The sequence below is a fragment of the Anser brachyrhynchus genome (genome assembly GCF_964034855.1).
Source record: "Anser brachyrhynchus genome assembly, chromosome: 2".
NCBI lineage: Eukaryota > Metazoa > Chordata > Aves > Anseriformes > Anatidae > Anser > Anser brachyrhynchus.
This window is the reverse complement of record NC_137695.1, coordinates 131,383,268-131,404,724: the sequence shown is the minus strand read 5'-3', so window position 1 is coordinate 131,404,724 and position 21,457 is coordinate 131,383,268. Positions and strand designations below refer to the sequence as shown.

At 42.8% G+C, this 21,457-nt stretch overlaps 1 protein-coding gene across 3 annotated transcripts in view; it reads left to right on the top strand.

Annotated features, from left to right (window-relative positions):
* The window catches only part of ZNF704 (zinc finger protein 704), a 102,927-nt gene that overhangs the window by 50,051 nt on the left and 31,419 nt on the right, over positions 1-21,457 (top strand). For all 3 annotated transcript variants that reach the window (XR_013946356.1, XM_080579448.1, XM_080579447.1), the window contains exons 3-5: positions 11,844-11,947; positions 16,166-16,398; positions 19,823-19,923. Coding sequence is in view for 2 of the 3 variants with exons in the window: in XM_080579448.1 (XP_080435574.1) it covers positions 11,844-11,947; positions 16,166-16,398; positions 19,823-19,923 (438 nt within the window). In the remaining variant the exon portion in view is untranslated. The remainder of the gene's footprint in view (positions 1-11,843; positions 11,948-16,165; positions 16,399-19,822; positions 19,924-21,457) is intronic.

Genomic DNA, 21,457 nt, shown 5'->3' with positions numbered 1-21,457 from the left:
AGAAATACGGATTAATAATATGAACCGTAACTTGGGCATTTCATAACTCCATCTTACGAATGGCCTTGGTAAATGTTGACAATGTGCATCTGTAGTTTTATGTAGAATACAGCTACTGTAGGAACAGTACAGAGGGACAGATGAAGATGGTATCTTCATTACAGTTACATTTTTGTTGTGGTTTCTTTAGGTGACTATTACTGTTGTTCACGTGCCTCTCAGTGTCAGCAGTACCTGTATGGAAGTGTGAGAATGGGTAACATAAGCATAATACCATACCCACAGTAGATGACCGGCCATTTTGTGTCATGGTTATTATTACCTTTGGTATTTGTTACAGCAGCATTTTCCTAGACAAAAAAAAAAAAAAAAGATAAGCATACTCTACTTTGTAATTTAAAAGCCTGCGAGAACGAATTTCACATTGCTGACTTTGTAGAACAGTGTTAGGTTTTCATATATAGATGAAAACAAATACATGTATTAACAAGGAAAATGTTTCCAACTAACAGAAAAAAATGGAGAACAAGATGGACCTAATACTAGACTGGGGCTAAGATGGACCTAATACTAGACTGGGGCTAGACATTGTATTCTCAGTTTCCTTTTGACACCTGCAGGCCATAGCTCAGTTTCTCATAATGAAAAAGAGGGATGAATTTAAGACAAGAATGCTAAAGATGAAAGTAGGATTAAGCCAGATAACGTTCTGCCAGTACTGCCAATTATATCAGTCCTTTCGTTGTTTGAAATGCAAACCATTCAAGTAACTTACAAAACAAGAAAAAAAAAAACAACACCCACAGACTCATAAAGCAAACACATTATAGCACAATCAGTGTTTAATGTGAAAAGCACCTTGGAAAATCATTTTTATCAAGAGTACTTATAAATATTGCTAATACCTCTCTTCAGTTTTAATCCATCTAAATGAACTATTTTGTGTTTTCACAGTGGTTTAGGGAAAAAAAATCATTGTACTTTCTAATCCATTTTTGCTTTCATAATATCTCCACACATTAGTTTTTCTCTTCATTCAAAGTACAAATATTGATTGTGGTAATTTTTCTTATAATGATTTTACGGATCATAGGTAAACTACTTATAAACAGCTATCTAAGCAATAATTTGCAGCTTGGGTTTTGCCCAAATCTTCTACTGTCCCAGTAGGACCATGGATGATGATTGCTATTGCCAGCTTTTTCTGTGTCCTCTGCCACTTGGAAGGTGTTTTGTATATTGCTAGTTGCAGATTATTAAAGATAAAATCTTGCCCTGCTCTCAAACTGTGTGTTATCTACCCACTCACTTCACTGTGCAACCTGTGTTTTTTGGTAATTTGATATAACTGTGTTGCAGTAGTCTTAATTACAGGGTTAGATTCCAACTTCAGGTCCAATTTGTTCTACCAAGATTGTTGCGTGTATTTTAAAAACATAATCAACATATGCTTAGTGATGAAACTCAGTAGGTCAGGTTGATGGTTAGACTTGATCTTGAAGGTCTTTTCCAGCCTAGAAGATTCTAAGTTTCTGTGATGTGAAGATTATGATTGTTTTTCATTGTTACATCTCCATAAAAGGGGAGTGCTTTCCATTTGCTTGAAGAGGAGATCAAGGGTGAAAAAACAGAGCTCAGAAATTTCATGAGGACTTGAATGAATTCCCAGTGGGTTAAAACACGGCTGTATATTCATATGTACATGTATAGTTGTCCTGAATCACCACTAGGGTGCTGCTGTTGTTTAAATGCTACGATAGTGTTAAAATGAATAAATCTACATTTATTGGTGGTGGAGGGGTCTGCAGTAAGTTACTTCCTTAGTTTATCGTAGATCTGAAGATCTGTTGTAGGTACAATAATGTTGCATAGAATAAGTGAACTATGGCAACCTGCTTGGCAATCTTTAATGTAATGCAATGTAAAGTAGTGGTGCCATTAGCAAAACAGCCACTGAGTTTGCAACTTACCTATAAGCAGAAACAAGACTGAATGCGGTTCTCTAAACCACTCTGGATCAGTGTTTGAGCATGCATTCTTTATTTTATCACCAGCAGCATAACGCTGTTTTCTCTGCTGTGGCTGCTGCTTTCATTTTATACCGTTCCAGCAAGCATGATCGTTCCCAATTGCAGCATTGCCAGATTTGTGTGAAACGTCACGTTCACTTTGACACATGTCCATGGTATGTTTTGAAAGTACAACTCTAGGTCTAGTTTTGTGGTTTTTGACTTCTGTTACTTGGGATGCAGGACAGTTAACAAAGAATCCTAACAAGGATATCGTTTCTAGAGGAGGGGAGAGGTGTGGGGGAGGACAGATCTGGGGAAACACAGATGAAAGAAGACAAATTTTTTAGCCCGGTAATCAGACTGTGGGTAACAGAAGCAGAATCCCATGGAATCGCAGAATGGTTGAGGTTGGGAGGGACCTCTGGAGGTCATCTGGTCCCACCTCCCTGCTCATGCAGGGACACCTACAGCCGCTTGCCCAGAGCCATGTCCAGCTTTTGAAGATCTCCAAGGATGGAGACTCCACAGGTCCCCCTGTGCCAGGGCTCTGTCACCCACACAGCACAGAAGTGCCTCCTGCTGTTCAGAAGGAACCTCCTGTGTTCCAGCCTGTGCCCGTTGCCTCTTGTCCTGGCGCTGGGTACCATGGAAAAGAGCTTGGCTCTGTCCTCTTTGCACCCTGCCTTCAGGTATTGATACACATTGGTGAGATCCCCCCAGGCCTCCTCTTCTCCAGGCGCAACAGTCCTGGGTTCTAGCCAAGCTTTAATGAGTCAAAAGTAAGCCAGCTCCAACAGAGTTGGAAAGACTGTTGTAAACCATGAAGAGCAAGAATTCAGGAGGGTGTCCCCCATCTCCTTGAATGTCTGTCAGATTGTAGTTCTGTACTGTCTGCTTTCATATACACAATTTCTAAAATATCTTCAGTTAGTGCAGCAAAGGAGGAGTGTTTAAGCTGTGGGATGGGAAGACTGATTTCTTCTCAGCTGTAGTGAGAAGATGGCCATCTGTGAGTTTGCACTCGGTTCCTGTGGAAGAAAGTAAGTTGTTAGGGAGATCTTTGAAAGGGTCTAACAGTTGTTTCAAAGGCAAGAGGAAAGATTGGTGTTAAGGTTAAATATGTCATCTTTGTAAGAGAGGGTTCAGAAGAGAGATGTCTTTGTGCTGTGTTTGTTTCTTGAGAGACCAAAGACCAGCTGCCCTTGTTGAGACACTTTGTGTTACCTAGGTCTGGAGAGCTTACAATTTTAACACTTTATCAGTTCATAATGTCAAGATGGAATTGCAATTTTAACCAGACAACAGAAACCTCTTGCCTGTAATTGTGAGATTAAAGAAAAAAAAAAATGCCTGAAAAATCCCAAAGACTTAATGGTAAACTACATGTGACCTGAAATGAGATTGTGCAGAGGGAAGGGATTATGCAGTGTAGAGTACATGCAGTATGATTTTACTTACTGCAGAATGTATTTTTAATTTGGGGTGTTTTTTTAATATCTATTTCAGTCTGTAATCTAGCACACTTTCCTAAAACAGAAGGACCCAATTCTTCTTTAGCTCTTGCACACATCACTGATCAGAGAGAAAATGAGCGTATCTCTCTCCTGAATCATCGTGGCACAGAATCAGTGAAGTCAGTTGAAATGTGTCCTGATCTCTGGCTTGATAAACATAGAAAGAGCTTGGTGTGAAGGAAAACTGAAGCTACTGTGTATGTTCACATCGAAACAGTATGTACACATACTGGGTATGTTCACCTCAAAAAGGAAATTTATAGGCGGGGACGTCATAGCAAATAAACAGTCCTAGGATAAAGTTGTGCTTAGAGCTTCTGTTCTCCCTCGCTGGTGGTGTGAAAACAACATAACGATCAGAAAAGCAACCAAACCAAATGTGACAAAAGGTAATATTTGTCTCCTGAATAACATACCTAGATTGCAGTGCTCCTTGCCCCGGAACACGAATGAAATGCAGGCAGGAGGGCAGCTTACAGAGGAGAAGATACCATGGCAATGAAGAGTAGAGCCATAGCTGGCTGCAAATGTATTGGAAGATCTAGAGCATTTTCTCGGTGCTTTCTGAATCTGGTCACAGAGTGTAAGGAAATCCGTAATTCCTGGGTTGGTGTGTTTATCGTGGGAAGGTCCCTCTCGCATCTTCCTTTGAAACGGGCAGTGCTGGCCACCGAGTGCTGGACCACGTGGTCCCACGTGGAAGTGTGAGAGCGGATGCGTGCCTGATATTTGCAGCATATGCCCCGCTGGCCTGCCTGAAAAGTGTCCAGAAGTGCTGTTGTCTCAGTAATGATCTGTCCTGGGGAAAAAATAGAGAAAACAAAGAAAGAAAAATGCTGTAAATCTGCGCAGTAATCAGGTTGGATGTAAAGATAAGCGTCAGTTGTGTTTGTTGGCTGCAGTGTACTGCAGGCTGCCTGCAGACACAGGGTGTCCTGTCCCCTCCCTGGGCTATCGGTTGGCATCAGCGGTTTCCTTAGCACGTCACACTGACCTGGCACTTCTTTTTTTTTTTTTTTTTTTTTTTCTCTAGCAGTCCAGCCACTCTGCTCTGCCCATTGAGCACATCGCTGCTCAAAAGTGCAAAATGTCCTGTCCCGTAAGCAGTACCCCGTAGAAGCAGCCCCACTGATGAAAGTGGATATGCCTATGAACAAGCCAGAACAGCAACATTAAGCAAAGGCAGAAAAGGGATGAACATGAATAGAATGGATAATATTCGGAATAATTGCTCTGTTGCTTCAGGGCACTGTTGAGACTCAGGTTGTAGAGACTGATTTATTTATTACATCAGCAAGCGGCCTTTTAAAGTAGAGGAGGTGGAACAGAAAATCTTCCCAGACAATCTTCAAGGATTGTGGGTGACTGTAAGGGGTAACAGTTCTCTGCAGGATGCTATTATTCCTTTCTGAATGTAATTTTTGCTTACCACTCATCGTGTATCAAGTGATTACCATTTATTTGATTGCTGTGTTGAAGTGGACTATTCCTATTCTCAGTCATATTCCTACATCGACTTCTGTTGTTGCCCTTGGGGCTCTTTGCCAAGATGGCTTTCCCTGATAAATCAGGGCTGTTTGCAAAGTAAAAATTACTAATTCGATCAAATTGTTCAATATATAAAATAAATTGTTCATGTCAACTACAGTTTATCTCCCAATGTTGAATTTGTCTTTCTTAACTATTCCCGTTCATGCAAAGCATTTAAAACTAGACCTTCTCACTGGCCAGTAATGACAGCAATTTCTTACCTTGCACCCCAGCGCACTGATGCCCGTGTGATGTAAATCGGAGAAGGAAACCTAGACTTCAGTCCTGCTCCCATCTGAACACATTTCAAACTTCAGCTGACATTAAGGAGAAGTCAGAGGAGGTGTTGATAAGAAGGACTTGTTTTGAAAAGGTATTTTCCATGTGTTTGGCAGACTTAGCCTAAAGCAAACCTTTCTGGTGACCGCTTGACTGTAAAGCAGCCTTCCTGGTTCTGGTCAGGCGATGCCGGTGCTCCCTGAAGGCATCTGGAGTAGCGACAGTCCAAAGAGCAAGTCTAGAGTATGTGCTGCACCTACATCGGCCACCCTTCGAACCAACCACTCGTGTTTGCCTGGTTGTCTGAACCTGCAACACGGTCACTAAAACAAATAGGTTATTTTCTGTTATGTTCTAATGCTTTTAATGGTAACCAGCAAAATATCTGGTTTTAAAGTCCTTCTTTCTGCAGTGCTGGGGGAAAGTGTTTGCATTATCTGACATGAGGAAGCGTGAAAGACTGGCGAAACACTCCGTCATTATCAGTCCCTTTCCCTTCAGTTCTTCTGTTAAACAGATTTTCTCCTCCAGGATGCCGAGAACCGCTCTGTGAGCAGTGCCTCCCATTTGGTACAACTGATCTGCAGAGGCACTTCATTGTTTTTAAACCATCACAGTCCAGATAGAAAGTCAGTATCTGTGCTCCTGATGACTCTATAAAGTCTCCGCAGCCCCAAGCAGACCAGACAGGCTTCCAAAGATGCTTTGAATAATTGAGTCTCCAAGTCTGTCAGCTTGGCCTGAGGGAGCTGGAGAGCTTAGAGGTGGCCTTTGATGCCTTTTTCTTTTTTTTCCTTAAGAAGTTCAAGTATATATTTTCCAGAAGAAAAGTTCCTGTATTTGTATCATAAAGACTTTGATCATAATTAATTTCTAGTAGCTGTCAGTATCCTAAAAAATTGCTTGTACGTAACCAGAACAGCAGAGACACAGAAAGGGCAATTATTCTCTACATGAATGCAGTCCACAAATATCACAGGGACCGTGTGGAAAAGGTTAATTGCATGTTTGGCCAATATGAGCAAAGGCATAAATCCCGAGCTTCTAATTACTGCATTATATTATTGTGTTTGTGCTTCAGATATCAAACAGCAGTTCTCTTTTCAGATGTATAAATAGTAATGATCCCTTATGTTTTCAGCTCTGTCATTATAGTACTGTACTGAATTAATATAATCTTTGAAAATATTTTCCTTTGAGTTTTGCTTCATCGTGAGAAGGTACAGCTTTTCCCAAAGAGTGCTCAGGACCTCTGACTGTTCCTGTGCATCATATTTTTATACAAGTTTTGCTTTCCTCTTTGTTTGGAAAGCAGGTTAATTTTTAATCTTCATAATCAACAACCAACCACAACAGCAACGAGCAAGATCAGTTCACTGATTTGTCTGTACTGTCAGTATTTTGAGTTGTTAAATGGTAACTGAGTATTATTGTGAACATAAGCTATTGTATGGACTAATCGTGTCTTGTAGCACATTATTGTAGGTCTTTGCTCGATATAGAAGAGTGGTTGTGGTTATTGAGGTATCTGAGTCACAGCCACATGCATGGCTTTTCTTGCTGGTTCCTCGTTAACATACTGTCCTTGCCATTAATGATGAATTGAAGAAATCTAAAGCCTTTTATTTCACCTGTAGAACATAATTGGGGAGTTTCTCTCCTTTCAGAAGGACTTCTGCTATTACTAGTACACTGATTACAGTTTTCATTATATGATTAATCACCTTTTTGCTGTACAAAAAAAAGCCTGTAACAACATGTTTATCAATCAGTATTGCTGTAGTGCTCACCTTGATGTGATGTGCTTATAATCAGGTGCTGAAAGTAAGATTTTGTTTGTTTTTTTACTGTGTCCTGTTAGTGAGGATAGTGGTAAGAAACAGGTAAGTGCAAGTCTCTGCCAAAACAAAGCAAAATGTAAGCCTTTTGATAAATCTGAATGTTTTGGCCATATGGGTGTTGCTTAGAAAGTAGAATAAGGAAAGACAAGCTCAGCAGAGCCGGATCTGTGACCACCAGCTCCTGCAGCCAGCTTTCACCTAAAGCAATTGGAAATACCCTTCCCTTCTGCACGGGCTCGTGTCCCTGTGCTGGAGCTTCTGCTCGCCGGGCTCTGGTCCTGCCATTAACTGCTCTTGCCCTGCCCAAACAGTGAGCCTGTGTCTCGCTGATTTGAGCATCACTGCACAGGACGTGGAGGAGCTCCAGCTGCAGATGATACTGTGGTGAGTGGAGAGAAGAACCAAGGGGTACAGGTGTGGCCGGAGCAGAGCAGACACCTGTGAAGGTGGGCTGAGGAGATCAGGGGGGCTTCCAGGGGGCAGCAAGTTGTGAGGAGCTGCACCAGGAGCTCAGCTTGGGAATTCAGTCCCACGAGGGGTCACGGGCTGTGGGAATGAGGCAGCAGGAGCTCGGGGGTTGTATCTTCTTTCTACCTGGCTGATAGCAGCCATCGTGGGCTTTTTGCGAGGACAGGTCAGAGCATCCCAGATCACAGTGTAAAAGCAAAGGAGCGTGCCTCTCTGGGGGGCTCTGGTGGGTCAGCTCAATGTTAAAACCCAAATGAAGGCTCGCAAGGGACTGCAGATGTGGTCGGGGTGGTGCTGCAGAAGGTACTGCCGGAAGAAAAGTCCCATCTGGGGCTGGTCCAGGCCTACAGTCAGAGGCAGTCTGCAGAGACTTGGATGAGGACTTTCTGCCTAAGTGAGTGGTTCGGGACGCTTGCCTAGCCTTGGACTTGCCTTCCGCCCTCTTGTGCTCATCTTTTGGGTCTTAAGTTCAGAGAGCTCTGAGAAAGATGTAACAGTTTCTTAACATTATCGTATGGTTTTCAAAAAAAGTGGTACATTCATCAGTGAAACAAATGAAAAGGGTGAATGAGTGAGGGTAATATCTACATTTAATTTGAGCTTGACTGTTAAAGAAGAGGGCTATTTTAAATACCAGGCTGGCCAGGTATACAGTATTACAGGGATCAAGTGAAACTGTTCTTCCTGCTGTGGAACTGGGAAACCCTTAAGCCAAGAGACGCAGGACAGTGGTAAAAGGTCTGTCACCGAGGTCCTCTAATATCCATGAGTTATATCTGGGCTAGTTTATTAAAATCCAGCTGTTGGCTTGTATTTGGACTTACAAAATGCTCCGGGGATTCTGGGCATCGCTACAAATATGAAGACTTGGAAATAAAGGATCCCAAACTGTTTGGTCTCGAGTGCAGGCTGGGCTGATGCGAACTTACATGTCCAGAAACTGGGAGAGTGTTTGAGAACCGGGCTGTGGGAGCAGAGGAAAGAAGAAATCTTTGTAGCTGGTGTAGTAGATGATTTTACAGCTGATTTGGATTTCATTGTGCCTAATAACTGTGTAAGCAGTGCCAGGGTTTATAACTTCGGTCTGCAGAAATTCACATTAGCAATAGTGAAATAAATGGCTTGTGAACAATCGGTTGGTAATGGACAAGCTATCCTCCCCTCTGAGTACAAATACCGTCAAACAGCTGCGTGCGGGTTCAGCTTTCCAGCACGAAAAGCTGGAGAAGACTGGGGCAGTCTTAAGGCTTTGACTCGCATGTGATTCTGACTGAATGCAGACGGCTTAAGCGGTTCCTGTCTTCAGTTTTATGCTTTGCCTCTCTCTCCAAGGCTGCTGTTCCTACAGTGGTGCTGGCTGAATGGTGCATGAAATATGTGTGTTTATGTTTAGGAGCCAAACTGCAACAATGTGTTTGGGAGCAGCTTCACATAAGGCAGCGCTTGGAGCTGCTGAAATTCTTGTGGCTGGGAAGTACGAGTGCAGCATTCCTGGGTGGCTGGGTGCATCCGAGGAGCAGCAAGGATTCGACATGGGCAGAGAAAAAAAAAATGAAGTTTTATTTCGTTGGGCTTTCCAGGCTGAAAAACTGTTAAATTGTTCAGGTGAGGAAAAAACATGGACACAGGTGCTCATGCTGACAATTGGGGGCATTATTGACCCAAGACCAGAGCAAAGGGTGGATTTTCAGCACAACAGTCTGAGTCCTTGTAGAGGAGAAAAAGGCATCGACACAGAAGAGCCTGAAGAAGTTAAATTTATAGAGCACTTGGAGGAACTTTGTGTCTGGGATTAGCTCTGGGTCTTTAGACCCTGAGATCTTGACACCAACTTGGCAAACGCTTGCAACAACTGCAATTGCGGGATTTTGTAACTCTGCAGAGGCCTGGGCAGGGTCGTGTTAATCCTGTTGCCACACACGCAGAGCAGCCTTGTTGGAAAGCTGATGGCAAACACCAGGGATTGGCTTTCCCAGCATATCAGGAACCTGTTATTGTTCCTTCCTCATAAATTGCCGAAGTGCAAATATTACTGGTTCATCTGCAGCAGGATAAATGAGTAGGGGCAGTCGGTGGGGCGCTGTGTGGGTGGACTACGGAGCAGCTAAATGCTTCTCAGAGAGAGGATTTCCATAATGGAGTATCAGAGAATTGGAAAACCAACTGGCAGGACTGGTCTCCAGAAAATGTAGTTCCTCCCTGTCATCGCTGCGGAGAAGGCTTCTGCGTCCAGAGGGGTTTGGCATGCCAGGTGACACACTCCTCTGCAGATGAGAACTGATGGGTGATGGATTCAGGTATTAGCGGATCACAGCGGGTATCCAAGACCTTTTCCAGTGTCTGATGGTGACCATATGGCTGCTGTGCTCTTTGCAAAAGCCTTGGCTAATGGAAGGAGGATTTCTGTGGCTATAACTGGAACGGAGCAGGAACGATCATCAGTGTCCCGGTTCCAGGTACTGATGTCTTGCAAAAGACAGTAATGAAAGCTAAGCTGTTAGCATGGGAAAGTGTTCGTAGACATCCACGTGGGTCCTTGCATCAGCCAAAAAGCAGCTATGCACTGGTCCGTGGAGCAGTTTGAGGCTCACTAAAATATCGAGAGGCTTTGACTGTAGCATAGTTTCCAGTAACTGTGTCTTTCACCTGTTGGGGGAGAGCTGCACGCAGGTCAGTGGATAAACTTGGCATCTGAAATGTGTCAGCTTGTGAGTTTTACATGTCGGGAGCAATTCCAGAGCTCTTGGTTACTCATCTGTGTGTCCCGCAGTCCCAAAAGGATGGAAAGCAAAAGTCTGGTAAACCTGGTGGGTTTCGTGGTTTTCTTCTGATACATTGACTCTTCAGAAATTTTGCATTGTACTGCTGAACCCCTCTGGAAGAGTGGTATTTTGGGGAAAAAAGAATTATAGTATATATGTTTTTACAGCCAAAAGAAATTCTGCAGGTTTTTGGGGTTTTGTTTTGTTGTTTTTTTTTTTTTTTAAAAAAAAAAACAACATTACTCCTTGAGTGATGGATCACTGAAGTCTGGTTTCCTGAGGCATCCCTTGTCTCCAGGTCATCTCCTCCCTCCCCTGGAAAGCTCCCTGTCTTCCTCTCCCTTATTGTCCCTTCTGCGTGCCCTGGGGCTGTGGATGCTGTGGCTGGATGGGTGCTGCCGGCGTGTACGGAGCTCTCTCTGCCTTTGCTTTGAGGCAGTGCACAAACATGATCCCTCTCTTCTGCCTCTTGCCTGATTTATTTGTTTATTTATTTATTTATATTTTTCCCACAGAACACGTTGATCTTATCTGTATGAACCAACGCAGCGGCGTATGGCTGGTTCCCAGCCACCCGGTGCTGTCCCGCTGGCTTGGGTGCTTGGTGCTGAGCCTTCACTGGGCTGACTAAACCCATTTCACCAGCAGAAAACTCCTTTTTTTATTATTTTTTTCTTCCTGTACCAGTTTTCTGCCAATTTAATAAGTTGAATTAATCCAGCTGCTGCCGGTGGCTGTGGGTCGGGTGGGAGAGCACCCTTTTCAGCATCACCTCTTCTGTAGACTCACCCTTACCTTGTGGCTGGTGGTGGCTGAACAGATGATTAAAACTAAAGGACAGTATAGATGAAGGTAACGTAATTTGTATGTATGTGGACTTTAAATAATTGGTTAATAATCTGATCAGGAAAAATTGAGGGTTAGAGTAAAGGAGAGTTAAGGGCATTAAGATGAAGCAACAAAGAAATAATGTCATCCCTTTGTTCTAGTTCCCAGTTCTTCCTCACCCTACAGAGAGCAGTGTGGGTTATTAATGTTACTGGTCGTATTAACCTGCTTTTGCATCTCTGTCCTCATCCAAGAAAAAACCTTAATCACCCACTTTGGTTTTAGCATATGAGTAGCTGAAGTTCTGAGAAAAGGAATGGAGTCAAACTAATGGAGTGTCGCAGTACTCCTGGCAACTTTCTGTCAAGATGTGTTCTCTTTTTCCACTCCTTTTCCTATTCACACCCAGCTGTTGTGCTTGAAGTAGCCACTTGGCGTGCTCAGGTTGACAGAAGGCAGAAACTTGGAGAACTTTGGTCACTGTGCTTTGCCATCTTAGGGTTTGGTCTGTTATACTAAATATATATATATGTGTGTGTGTGTGTATATATATATATATATACACACACCTGCTGACATGTTTCCTGCCTCCTATTCACTGTTTTTCAGAAAATCTTCAGAAGAACTGGACATGGATAAAGTAACAGCAGCCATGGTACTAACCAGTTTATCCACCAGCCCTTTGGTTCGCAGCCCTCCTGTCCGACCCAATGGTAAGCTGCAGAGAAATGCCTGTCAGGGGCTGCCAGGAGGGGTTGTGCTGAAAAGCCCCAAACCCGGGAACTGAGTACACGGGCTATAGGGGAGGGATGCAGTATGGTTATCTGTGTGGGAGGAAGAGAGCAGAACGTGTCGTGTTTGCCAGCGGTGGTGCTGGGAGCTCATTTCCTGGAGTCGCAGAGGAGAAGGTGCGAGGGGCTGTCTGCTGGCTGTGTCCCTTGTGTGCTGGGACAGCACCGAGCCCGGGTCCTGGGTGCAGTCCTGGCAGAAAGAAGGAAAAAACTGCTTCCCTTCCCCTGGAGCCACTCCGTGGGCAGGAAGAAGAGGGGGAATTAGCACCGCAGGACACCTTCTGCTCTCACTGACGCGCTGCCTTTCCGAACAGCCTGTTTGTGTTTGCACACACCGTAAATAATCCGGTGGTTGTTCTTGCCCACACACCACCGCAATCAGATTTTACTCAACTCTTCGATGAGGCAAAGCATTTGTGGATCCCGGTCCTCTGTGGAGAGGCCGTGTGCTGGCGGCCTGCGGTGACACAGGTCTGCCTCCGCGGCGCAGGAGTAGGCCCTCGGCTCCTGCCCTGTTCCTCTGTGCCCTGTGCAGCTCTGGTGGTCTGCCATCAAAGGCTACAAGGCTACTCAACTACAAATTATACATGGTATAGCAGAAGGTACACAGATAAAAATAAATGTGAGCGATAATAATGAAATTGCTAATGAATCATAATTAATGCGTGCAAGCTTGACTGGAGTTACAAGAGGTTTTTAAAACTGTTACGTGTTAAGGAATAATCTCAAATTAGGACACTCTTGTGAGGATGTACCACCATTGTTTGTGTGACACTTGCTTTTCTTACTCACTTGTAGCTGTTAAATATACACTAAATGCTCTCCTACTGTAAACGAGTGGAGTGCTGAGACGAATACTTGCGGATTGCAAATTAATAGGGAAGTAGTCTCTGCGAATCTTACTGTTATCAGGGATGACCCCCTGAATGATGTCATACCTAAAACAAATCTATCCTGTGAGGAATGTCATGGCTTAAAGATGTTTATGTGAGTAGCATGGGGTTTTTAATTTCTCTCCAGAAAATTTAAGTGTTGCCCCTTTGGCTGAGTAGCTGGAAGTCAAGCCATGAAAATCCATGGCTGCTGCCTGTGTGCTTTGCACACACCTTCCAGATATTTTAAAGCCAGCAATGTCTATAGACTAGCACAGCTCTGACGAGCCCTGAGAAGTCCCCATGACTGTCCTGCTGCAGGGCTGGAGGCTGCCCACCCTCAGGAGGGAAGGAAGACACAGTGGTCAACTACTCCGCGGCCACTCCAGCTCAGCTGAGACCACAGGAGAAGGTGGATGTGCACCGATGTCCCAGGCAGGGATTCGGAGCGTCTGAGGCACCTACGTGTCCCTCTTATCATTCCCTGTCACTGGGGGGTGCTTGCTTGTGGGACAAGGCAGTTCTGTCACCTCCACCAGCTTCAGCAGGTGACAATTGTCAGGACTCGCAGTGCACCTTAGCTGGCATCTGTTGGCTGGGAAGATCTCCCAGACAAGCCTTTTTGAATTGCTAAGAGGTAAACAGTAGCTATTAGCTGTGTTTGATACTTCTTTTTGCAGTCTGAGTGCTCTTTGATATTCCTTCACATAGATTGTTTGCATCTTTCCCGAAATCTGGGAAGACAAGCTTGAAAAAGCAGTTCGCATGTTTTCAGTAGTCACAGATGAGATTTTGAAGCTGTTGTTGGGCACGTTCTCCCTGAATATCTTAGTTTTGCCTGAGTGGAGGCTTATTATTAAAGACTTAAATAAAAGTGCAAGGATTTGATAATTTAAAACTCAATTGGTATTGCAAGGCTAGGCTCTGATCTTAGCAATACAAATTTAGTAATTATGAATCCTCCCCCCCCCTCCAAAAAAAAAAAAAAAAAGACGGTAAGTAGTAGTGCAATTAAAGGAGCATTTCTTTTAAAAAACGGAATTCTGCCTAGAAGTAGAAAATAATATTGACATTAATATGAAAGTCTGATCTTTGCTGGAATTGCTGGGGGTGATCACCCAAGTAAATTGGATCAGAGTTTAACCCGTTTCCCTGCAGCTGAGTAATATTTGGTCTGGTTCTCTTTCACGCAACTCCAGCAATGTGAAAAGAGCCCCAAAGTAAGAGTAAGTTGCGTTTATTTTTATTCTAAATTCCTTTTAAAATTTTTTAAACTTTAAAATTTTTTAAACGTCGACAGATTTGTTAGCATTAATGAGAACCAATGTTTGTTTGTTTTTTTCCTGTTGTCAACTTCGTTCAGTCTTTTCTTTCATATATTACTTTAAAAATGTTCTTGATCTAAATCTCTTTCTCAGTAAGGTGAGGAGGAGCTGTAAAACCCGAGAATATGAAGTACTACTTTAAATGTGTCAGAAAACAGTAGTTGAAAGAATGCTGTTTCCTTTGTTTATGTGAACAAATGCAATTTTTAAACTATGCAAAGTTCACAAGTTGATACCAGATGTACTTCTTGGCTTTGGCAGGAAACTCAAGTACAAATACTTAAAAGAAACAAAAACCACCTCAATTACAGTCGCATGAAAATTCAGAAGGCTGTAACCATGAACCAAAACATTACATTTTCATACGTTAATTTAGTAGCTACAGGAATTATGTGTCCTTTTCCAAACAGGATTATTTTGTTTTGCAGAGAGAAGTGGGGTTTACAGCCAGTGGCCCTGATCTGTAAGTGCAGGGACTTGGCTACTGCCCGTGCAGGCAGGTATTTTTATACGTGTGCTTACATGATGAAGCACTGAATTAGGTTTTGCGAGCAGCTGATGTTAATAATTAAGGGCTTTGTCCAAAACCAACTGAACTAGAGGTAAAAGAAAATTAAAAAATGATTCGTTTAATTGATTTTGAGGTTAAGCTTCTGGTTGCAGGTGGCAGACATTATGTTCTTGTTGATATCATTAGTTAAATTTGTCTGTAAGAAATTGGGAAGGAATGAAGGAGTGACTTCTGCAGAACTCTTGAATGCAGGCACTGACTTGAAAAGACTCCTGCCTCACACTTAAGATCTTATCCGTTAAAGAAACGTTATTTATTTTATTTCCTTGCCAACTCCAAAGTCGGGTATTGCACAATGCTCGGACACCTACAGTGCCATTGAGAAAAACTTCTGATGCCTAACTTCTGGAGAGACCTCACCAAACCGTCCCCGCAGGCGTGCCCAAACCCGGTTCAAGCTGCAGCTTCAGGCAGAGCCCCCCCTGGTATTCGGCATTACACTGCTGGGCGTGCTCGGCCCATGCATTGCCTGGGGACCTGAACCTTCCCCTCCTGCCAAAAGCCCTTTGGGGGCAGAGAAGAGTGACGTGCCAGTGTCTAGCTCCTGAGGACCTCAGTACGTGAAATACGTCTCAAACCATGCCCCAGACAACTCCCACCCACCACAGCGTGGCCAAACCTATGGGTTTGGTTGTTAGGCTTGCTGCCTCACACCGGGGTAGCTGCTGCAGTGAGGAAGGGGCTCCTCCAGCGAGCAGGCGGGACGGGGTCCAGGGATGCCACATCTGAAACCAGGTGCCTAGCCGCACACCTTTGTGAAGGAGAAGGGATATCCTCCTAACGATGCATCCAGTTACACCAGGATGCAAATTAGGCAGAGGTGTGTGAGCTGGCAGATTATGAGAAGGCAGTTAGAGTGTAATTACGGTTTTCTTTGGTGTTTTAGTGCTTGGATGATGATGATGTTTTTGCAGATGCAGCTCGTGTCCTGGGGCACAGAACCTGTATCCTCTTCCCAGGGGTCTCCTCTTGGTGGTGCAGTGGCTTGGGGCTTGCTCCTACACCCCGCTGCAGTCGTGTGTTGGTGTTTAAAGCTGAGAATGTATTTGAACGTTTTTCCTTAATTGTGCATGCAGTATCTGAGTGCTTATCACTGTTTATGCTCCAGAACAGTTTATTTTTCTAGACCCAGAATTTATTTTTAGAAAAATATCTTTTTTTTTCTTAACTACAAAATCAAGTGTGGAATATGGCTATTAACAAATGTAATTCACGTGCTCTGGGATAGATGTGGTTGTCCTCTATGTGACCAAGACTTTCACTTTCCTGGACTGAACACCCAGTTAATTACCAACATGGTACCTAAACCTTAGATAAAAGTGCTTCTTTGCCCTAAACACGTGATACTGATGATGGCTGTTGTTCTTGACAGAATCCCTAAATGGATCTTGGAAGGAAGGAGGATTTGTGCCTTCTAGTACCAGCAGCAGTGGATACTGGAGCTGGAATGCTCCCAGTGACCAGTCCAACCCATCCACCCCATCTCCACCTCTGTCAGCTGACAGCTTCAAAGCTTTTCGAACGCCTTCCCAGCCAGATGATGGTATTGATGAAGCTGAAACAAGCAACCTTCTCTTTGACGAACCCATTCCTAGGAAGAGAAAGGTTAGCTTCCTGTTAAATTCCGTACCCGTAGGCAAATGGGGCGTTGGTAAACCTACTCTGCCGTGAGGAAGGAGTGGGTCACCCAGGCAGCTCTGTGTGCATATCCCTCCTTGGCATCCAGTGAACGTAGGTGCTGAGCCTAGTCCCTGTGTCTGCGGTCTCCTCACCTACTGCACACGCTGCCATCAGCGCCACATATTTGCTGGCAGATGGTGAGGTTCTGCAGAGCCTCCTGCTCGGAAAACAACAACGTGGTTTCCAGAAGGGGTCGCCTCTGGCCATTCAAGGGATTTCTGTCCCACTGTGGCAAATTCTTTGCATGCAGGATGGCATGCCTTTACGTGTCATCACAAAGACTGGGTATGGCCTTGATATTTCATGTTCCCTGAAAGTGCTGTTTGTCTGACAGTGTGTCAGTTGACTTAATACTGCAAACCTTTTTCTGCACAAACGTACGGGGTGAAAACAGGAGAGGGAGATCAAACCCAATGGCTTTTGATCCAGTATTAGCAGTGGCCGAATTTATCCTTGGTAGGAGTGCAAAAGCAAACTAAATAAAGCACAGGGTAAAAAAGAAAAAAAGTCCATAAATAAAATGCTATCAAGCAGGCTCCTCTCGAAGAAAAAGAAAACAAAGAGATGGCACTAGTCCAACTTCTCTTCCCTCCCAACACAACAGGACAGGTTTTACATAGCAAGATGAAAAAGAGCTTTTTGTAAGAAAGAGAAAAACAATTTATTCTCCCCTAGTGACTTTGTTTCTGGCTCAGTCTGAGACAGTTAATTGCTTCACCACCAGCAGGAAGAAGTTTTAATGATCGTATAAACGTGTTCAGATTTATCTTCTTGCTCCAGAAGTTGCTTATTTGCTGACCCACACTGTTCTGCTTGTGTTTGTGGGAGAAGGGTGTAGAATGCCTTTTTTTTTTTTCCTTAAAAGGAAAATATATATATTTTGGAGGACACATTTCTTATAATAAATTAGAAGTTAGTCCTGGTCGTTAAACTAAAGGCAGAGATGATTTTGGGCTGTGTGGCAGCAGGAATGCAGAAGTGTGCTGGTTTGCCTTTTACTTTTCAGTTAAAGTTATGCTTATTATCATCACTCCTATTGTTCAGCTGTGATTAGACAGATGGTTTTACAGCTGCCATCGTTATTGTTATGTAAGTTGTCTTTGAATATTTCTGTTTATGTACACACCACAGATATATTACACTATCTGTTCCCGTTCTCGTGAATTTTGCTCTGTATGGCCAATGTTTAGTTTAGGTGAATAATAATAATACCTGCTAAACTATGTTATAGATGAACAGCATTTCCTGTGGTTCTTTGATTCTGGCCCCAGCATGGCACTTTGTCTGAGTACATCTTCACACATATAGAAGCTGAAATAAAAATGTTCGGGTTAATTCTTCTTTAGGGCTTCAAAATCAGAAGGAATAGACATGGAAATAGTGATTGGTAACCTTACTTTGACTCATTAACACTTCTTCCATTACGTGTTAGCAACCACTTCCACTAAGAAAGTTGCTTAAAAGTTTCCGTTAAGGTAGTCGTTCCCCACCAAATCTTCTAATGTTCCATTATTTTCGAAAATACAACTTTAAAGCCTACTAGGCAATTTGGTCAGAAATGGAAGCGTGGTTTATGTTCCATATTTCTACTGTGTGAGATTTCATTTGGTTAATGTTAAAATTTTATTTTTTTTTCAAATTCCTAGCATTGACAAAAAAAAGCTAAAAACACCCTAGAGAGAGATGTTAAATCACTCTGTCTTCATAAAGGTACATACGGTGTTCGTGACACCACATCAGAATTCCTAAGATGTAAATGGAAAACGTGATCTTCGTCTTGCCACTGTGGCTGGTTGTGTTTTGTTGTTTTTTTAAGCTGATGACAGTATTCAGTATTTTATTATGAAAGTAAGAAATGTTTCTGTTAGAATTGCTAGATTATGTTTAATTTTAGGAGGAAACAGTTCTGTATTTATTTGAATGGTAGTTGTATTGTCAGATTAAGAAAACATATATATATGCAGGGAATTTATGTGCAACTTACTCCAAGGTAGAAGGTTTTTGTACAAAAGGAATGATAGGTACCTCAGGTTTTGAAGAACCTTGCATCCGTACTTTAAAACAGGAGTTGTTAGACTGCCAGGTAGCTATGAGAACATGCTACTACAATCAGCTCATGTTTCAAACAGCCCATCAGCTCAGATTTTTTAAAAACTGTATTCTAATTGTTATCTTTATAGCAAATGCTGAAACTTACATCTACTCGCATGCAATTCCAAAGGGTCCAAACTGAAGAAAGCACTAAGTTGATTTCTCTTCAAGATACAAAGGAAGCATGTTATTAACTCTAAAGATATGCTTGGTCTGTTGTGTTTTTTTTTTAATTGAACTTTACATGAGCATATTCATTTAATCTTCCATGTAACTAAAATTATAGGTTAATAATAAAATATTTTGAAGCTCTTCCTCATGTTTTTGTTAATAATACGTTCTGTTATAATAGAGAAAATGATTTTGAGGAAGCACAAATTATTTAGTTATCAACAATCTTTATATGAAATATATGAAGTTGGTGTCATTTGGGGGTTATATTGGCTTTTAAAACATCTGTAAATTTTTGTAACTTCTGTGCTGTTTGTTACCACGTACTGTGTTTTAAACTGAGGATTTGTTTTCTCCAGTCTTCAAAATAGTGAAGACGGGGGTGGTTACAGTCTTGTCTGCCGTGCTTTAAATCAATGGCAACTCAGTCTAATGAAATTATACATGCACAAGAATCTCATTAAAATGAGATTATACACATAGTCGTTAAAAACATTTAACAAAATTAGATGGAATTCTCATTCACTTGTCCAGGCAAGGGTTGTAGGAACCTCAGAGTGTAATAAAAGTAGTTTTTGCCGGCTTGTGGATGAATGTTGTCACAGCAGAAGCTGTGGCTTTCTGGCACCGTATTTTTTCTGTGTTGCCAAATTCATTAGCAGTAATATTCCTGAAAGCTTGCTTTAGGAAGAGCTTAATTTAAGAAAAAAATCCTCATCCACACAGTTGTTCTGTGAAAACAAGACTCCAAAGAATCAGAGAAAGTTTTTATATTGTCTCCCTCCTTCTGTGGGGAGACAAACTGGAATTTGCAAATTAAAAAGCCATGCCAAAGAGCAGAGAGAGGTAAACTCTGGCACAAGCTGTTCCAGTGGCTTTCCACCGGAATTTGTTGGGTCCAGTGGGATTGCACTGTCAACAGAGCCAATTGCAGTATTACAAATTCAGAGTTGGACACTCCAGACCTTCAGTGGTTTAGCATACAGATAAAACAGTGTTTTGTAACTCTGTGTTTGTTTTGGGTTGCTTTTTTTATCTATCTTCTGTGCAACTAAGAAGAATATGTTGCTTTACTCATAAATTTCAGAACTCGATGAAGGTGATGTTCAAATGCCTGTGGAAAAACTGTGGAAAGGTACTGAGCACAGCTGCAGGGATTCAGAAACACATACGGACCGTTCACCTTGGGTAAGAGACCGGTGTCTTTTGAAGACAAAAGGATTTGGTGTAGAAGGCAAGCCGTCGCACTTTGCCAGGGAGATGAACCAGACTATCCTTGTCTTTTCTAAGATTCCCAGGTTTCTGATGAAATTGTGGAGCAGTGTGTTAAGGTGAACAGGAACTTTTTCCAACAGCAAGGCACTTTTCTTTTCTGAACTTTTGTGAACTTTGCTAGAAGGTCAGATGCAGCTGTGGATCGCTAATGTCAGTGCAACTCAGCAATATTTGATAGAGAATTGTTTTCACTCCATATCTGCTCTCTCTGCACATCACACGCAGACTGAAGCCATGTGAAAGATGACAGGTTTCAAGGTCTTGCATGAATACTTTCCAGTTTTGTTTCATATCACATTGGGTGCTTGCACTGGTTCGGATTCAAACCAACTCAAAAAAATGAAAATGAAACCAAGCTGCAAACTTAATTTGTGTTTATTTGGACTAGAAACAAAAGCTCTTATATGACACAAGCTTTTTTCAGAGCTTTAGTTTTCGAGTAAAATCTCCTGTGCAATTCACTGAGTGACCTAGCTGTTGAATATATAATTACAGGGGGTCCTCGTGCTGCCTTGTGGTGTCATTGAGAAAGCAATCAGGGCAATGAAAAGGGGTCTAGGTGTTGGTTTACACGTGTGTGTTCTTTGAATCTTTTTTTCTTATTCCCCTTCTTATGATCTTCACCTGTGAGATGTATGGAAATATATCTGTTGTGTAAGCCTGTTAAACAGTGCTTAAAAGTGAAAGTGACCATGAGGGTGTAGTCTGGTATGGAGCTCTGGAGAGACTTGCAGGCTTGCAAAGGTGGCAGCAATTGCTGTTGTGCTGAGGTTCTGAAGAGTGAGGTTACCAGAAAATAATCTCTTTATAAACGCCGTTATAAATCTTTCTCTTTGTCCTGTATATTGCTGGGACATGCTTTTCATGGCCTGGGGCAGGCAAAAGTAAACAGCAGAACTTCCCTAGAATTTGGAGCTTGTAACTACTGGGGTGAGAGACATTTTTGGTGTTTAACGTAACGAGGTCCAGCAGATAGTACTTTTGACAGAGCCTTTCAACTGTGCTGAAACCCTGCTCTCTGTGCTTTCTGTTCACTAAGATAGCAAGAGGACCACAGATGGGAGTTATATGGACAAGCAGGCTGAGAAATAAGCTAGGGGCTGCTCTTGGGGTACATGCCTGGAAAAAGAGAAGCCCAGCATTCAGCCCTGATGTGGGCATGCACAGGAGGACCCACAGGGCTCCCAGGCTTCCCATGGGGAAGACTGGGCAAAAATATGCATGTATGAGCTGTGAGTTACATCTGAATAGCACTTGGCTTGGGAATGTGATAAAGTAGTGGTGGTTTGGGACTTTGAGATAACGCGTAGCCTGTTGGGAACTGCTGCTTTTGGCTGGGCTGCTTCACTCCCAGCACTTGTGCTCTAACACACAACAGAGGGTGCCAGGGGATGCAGGGACATTTAAGCCTCTTGTATCTCCCCCTTCAGTAAGTCTGCATCTGGAG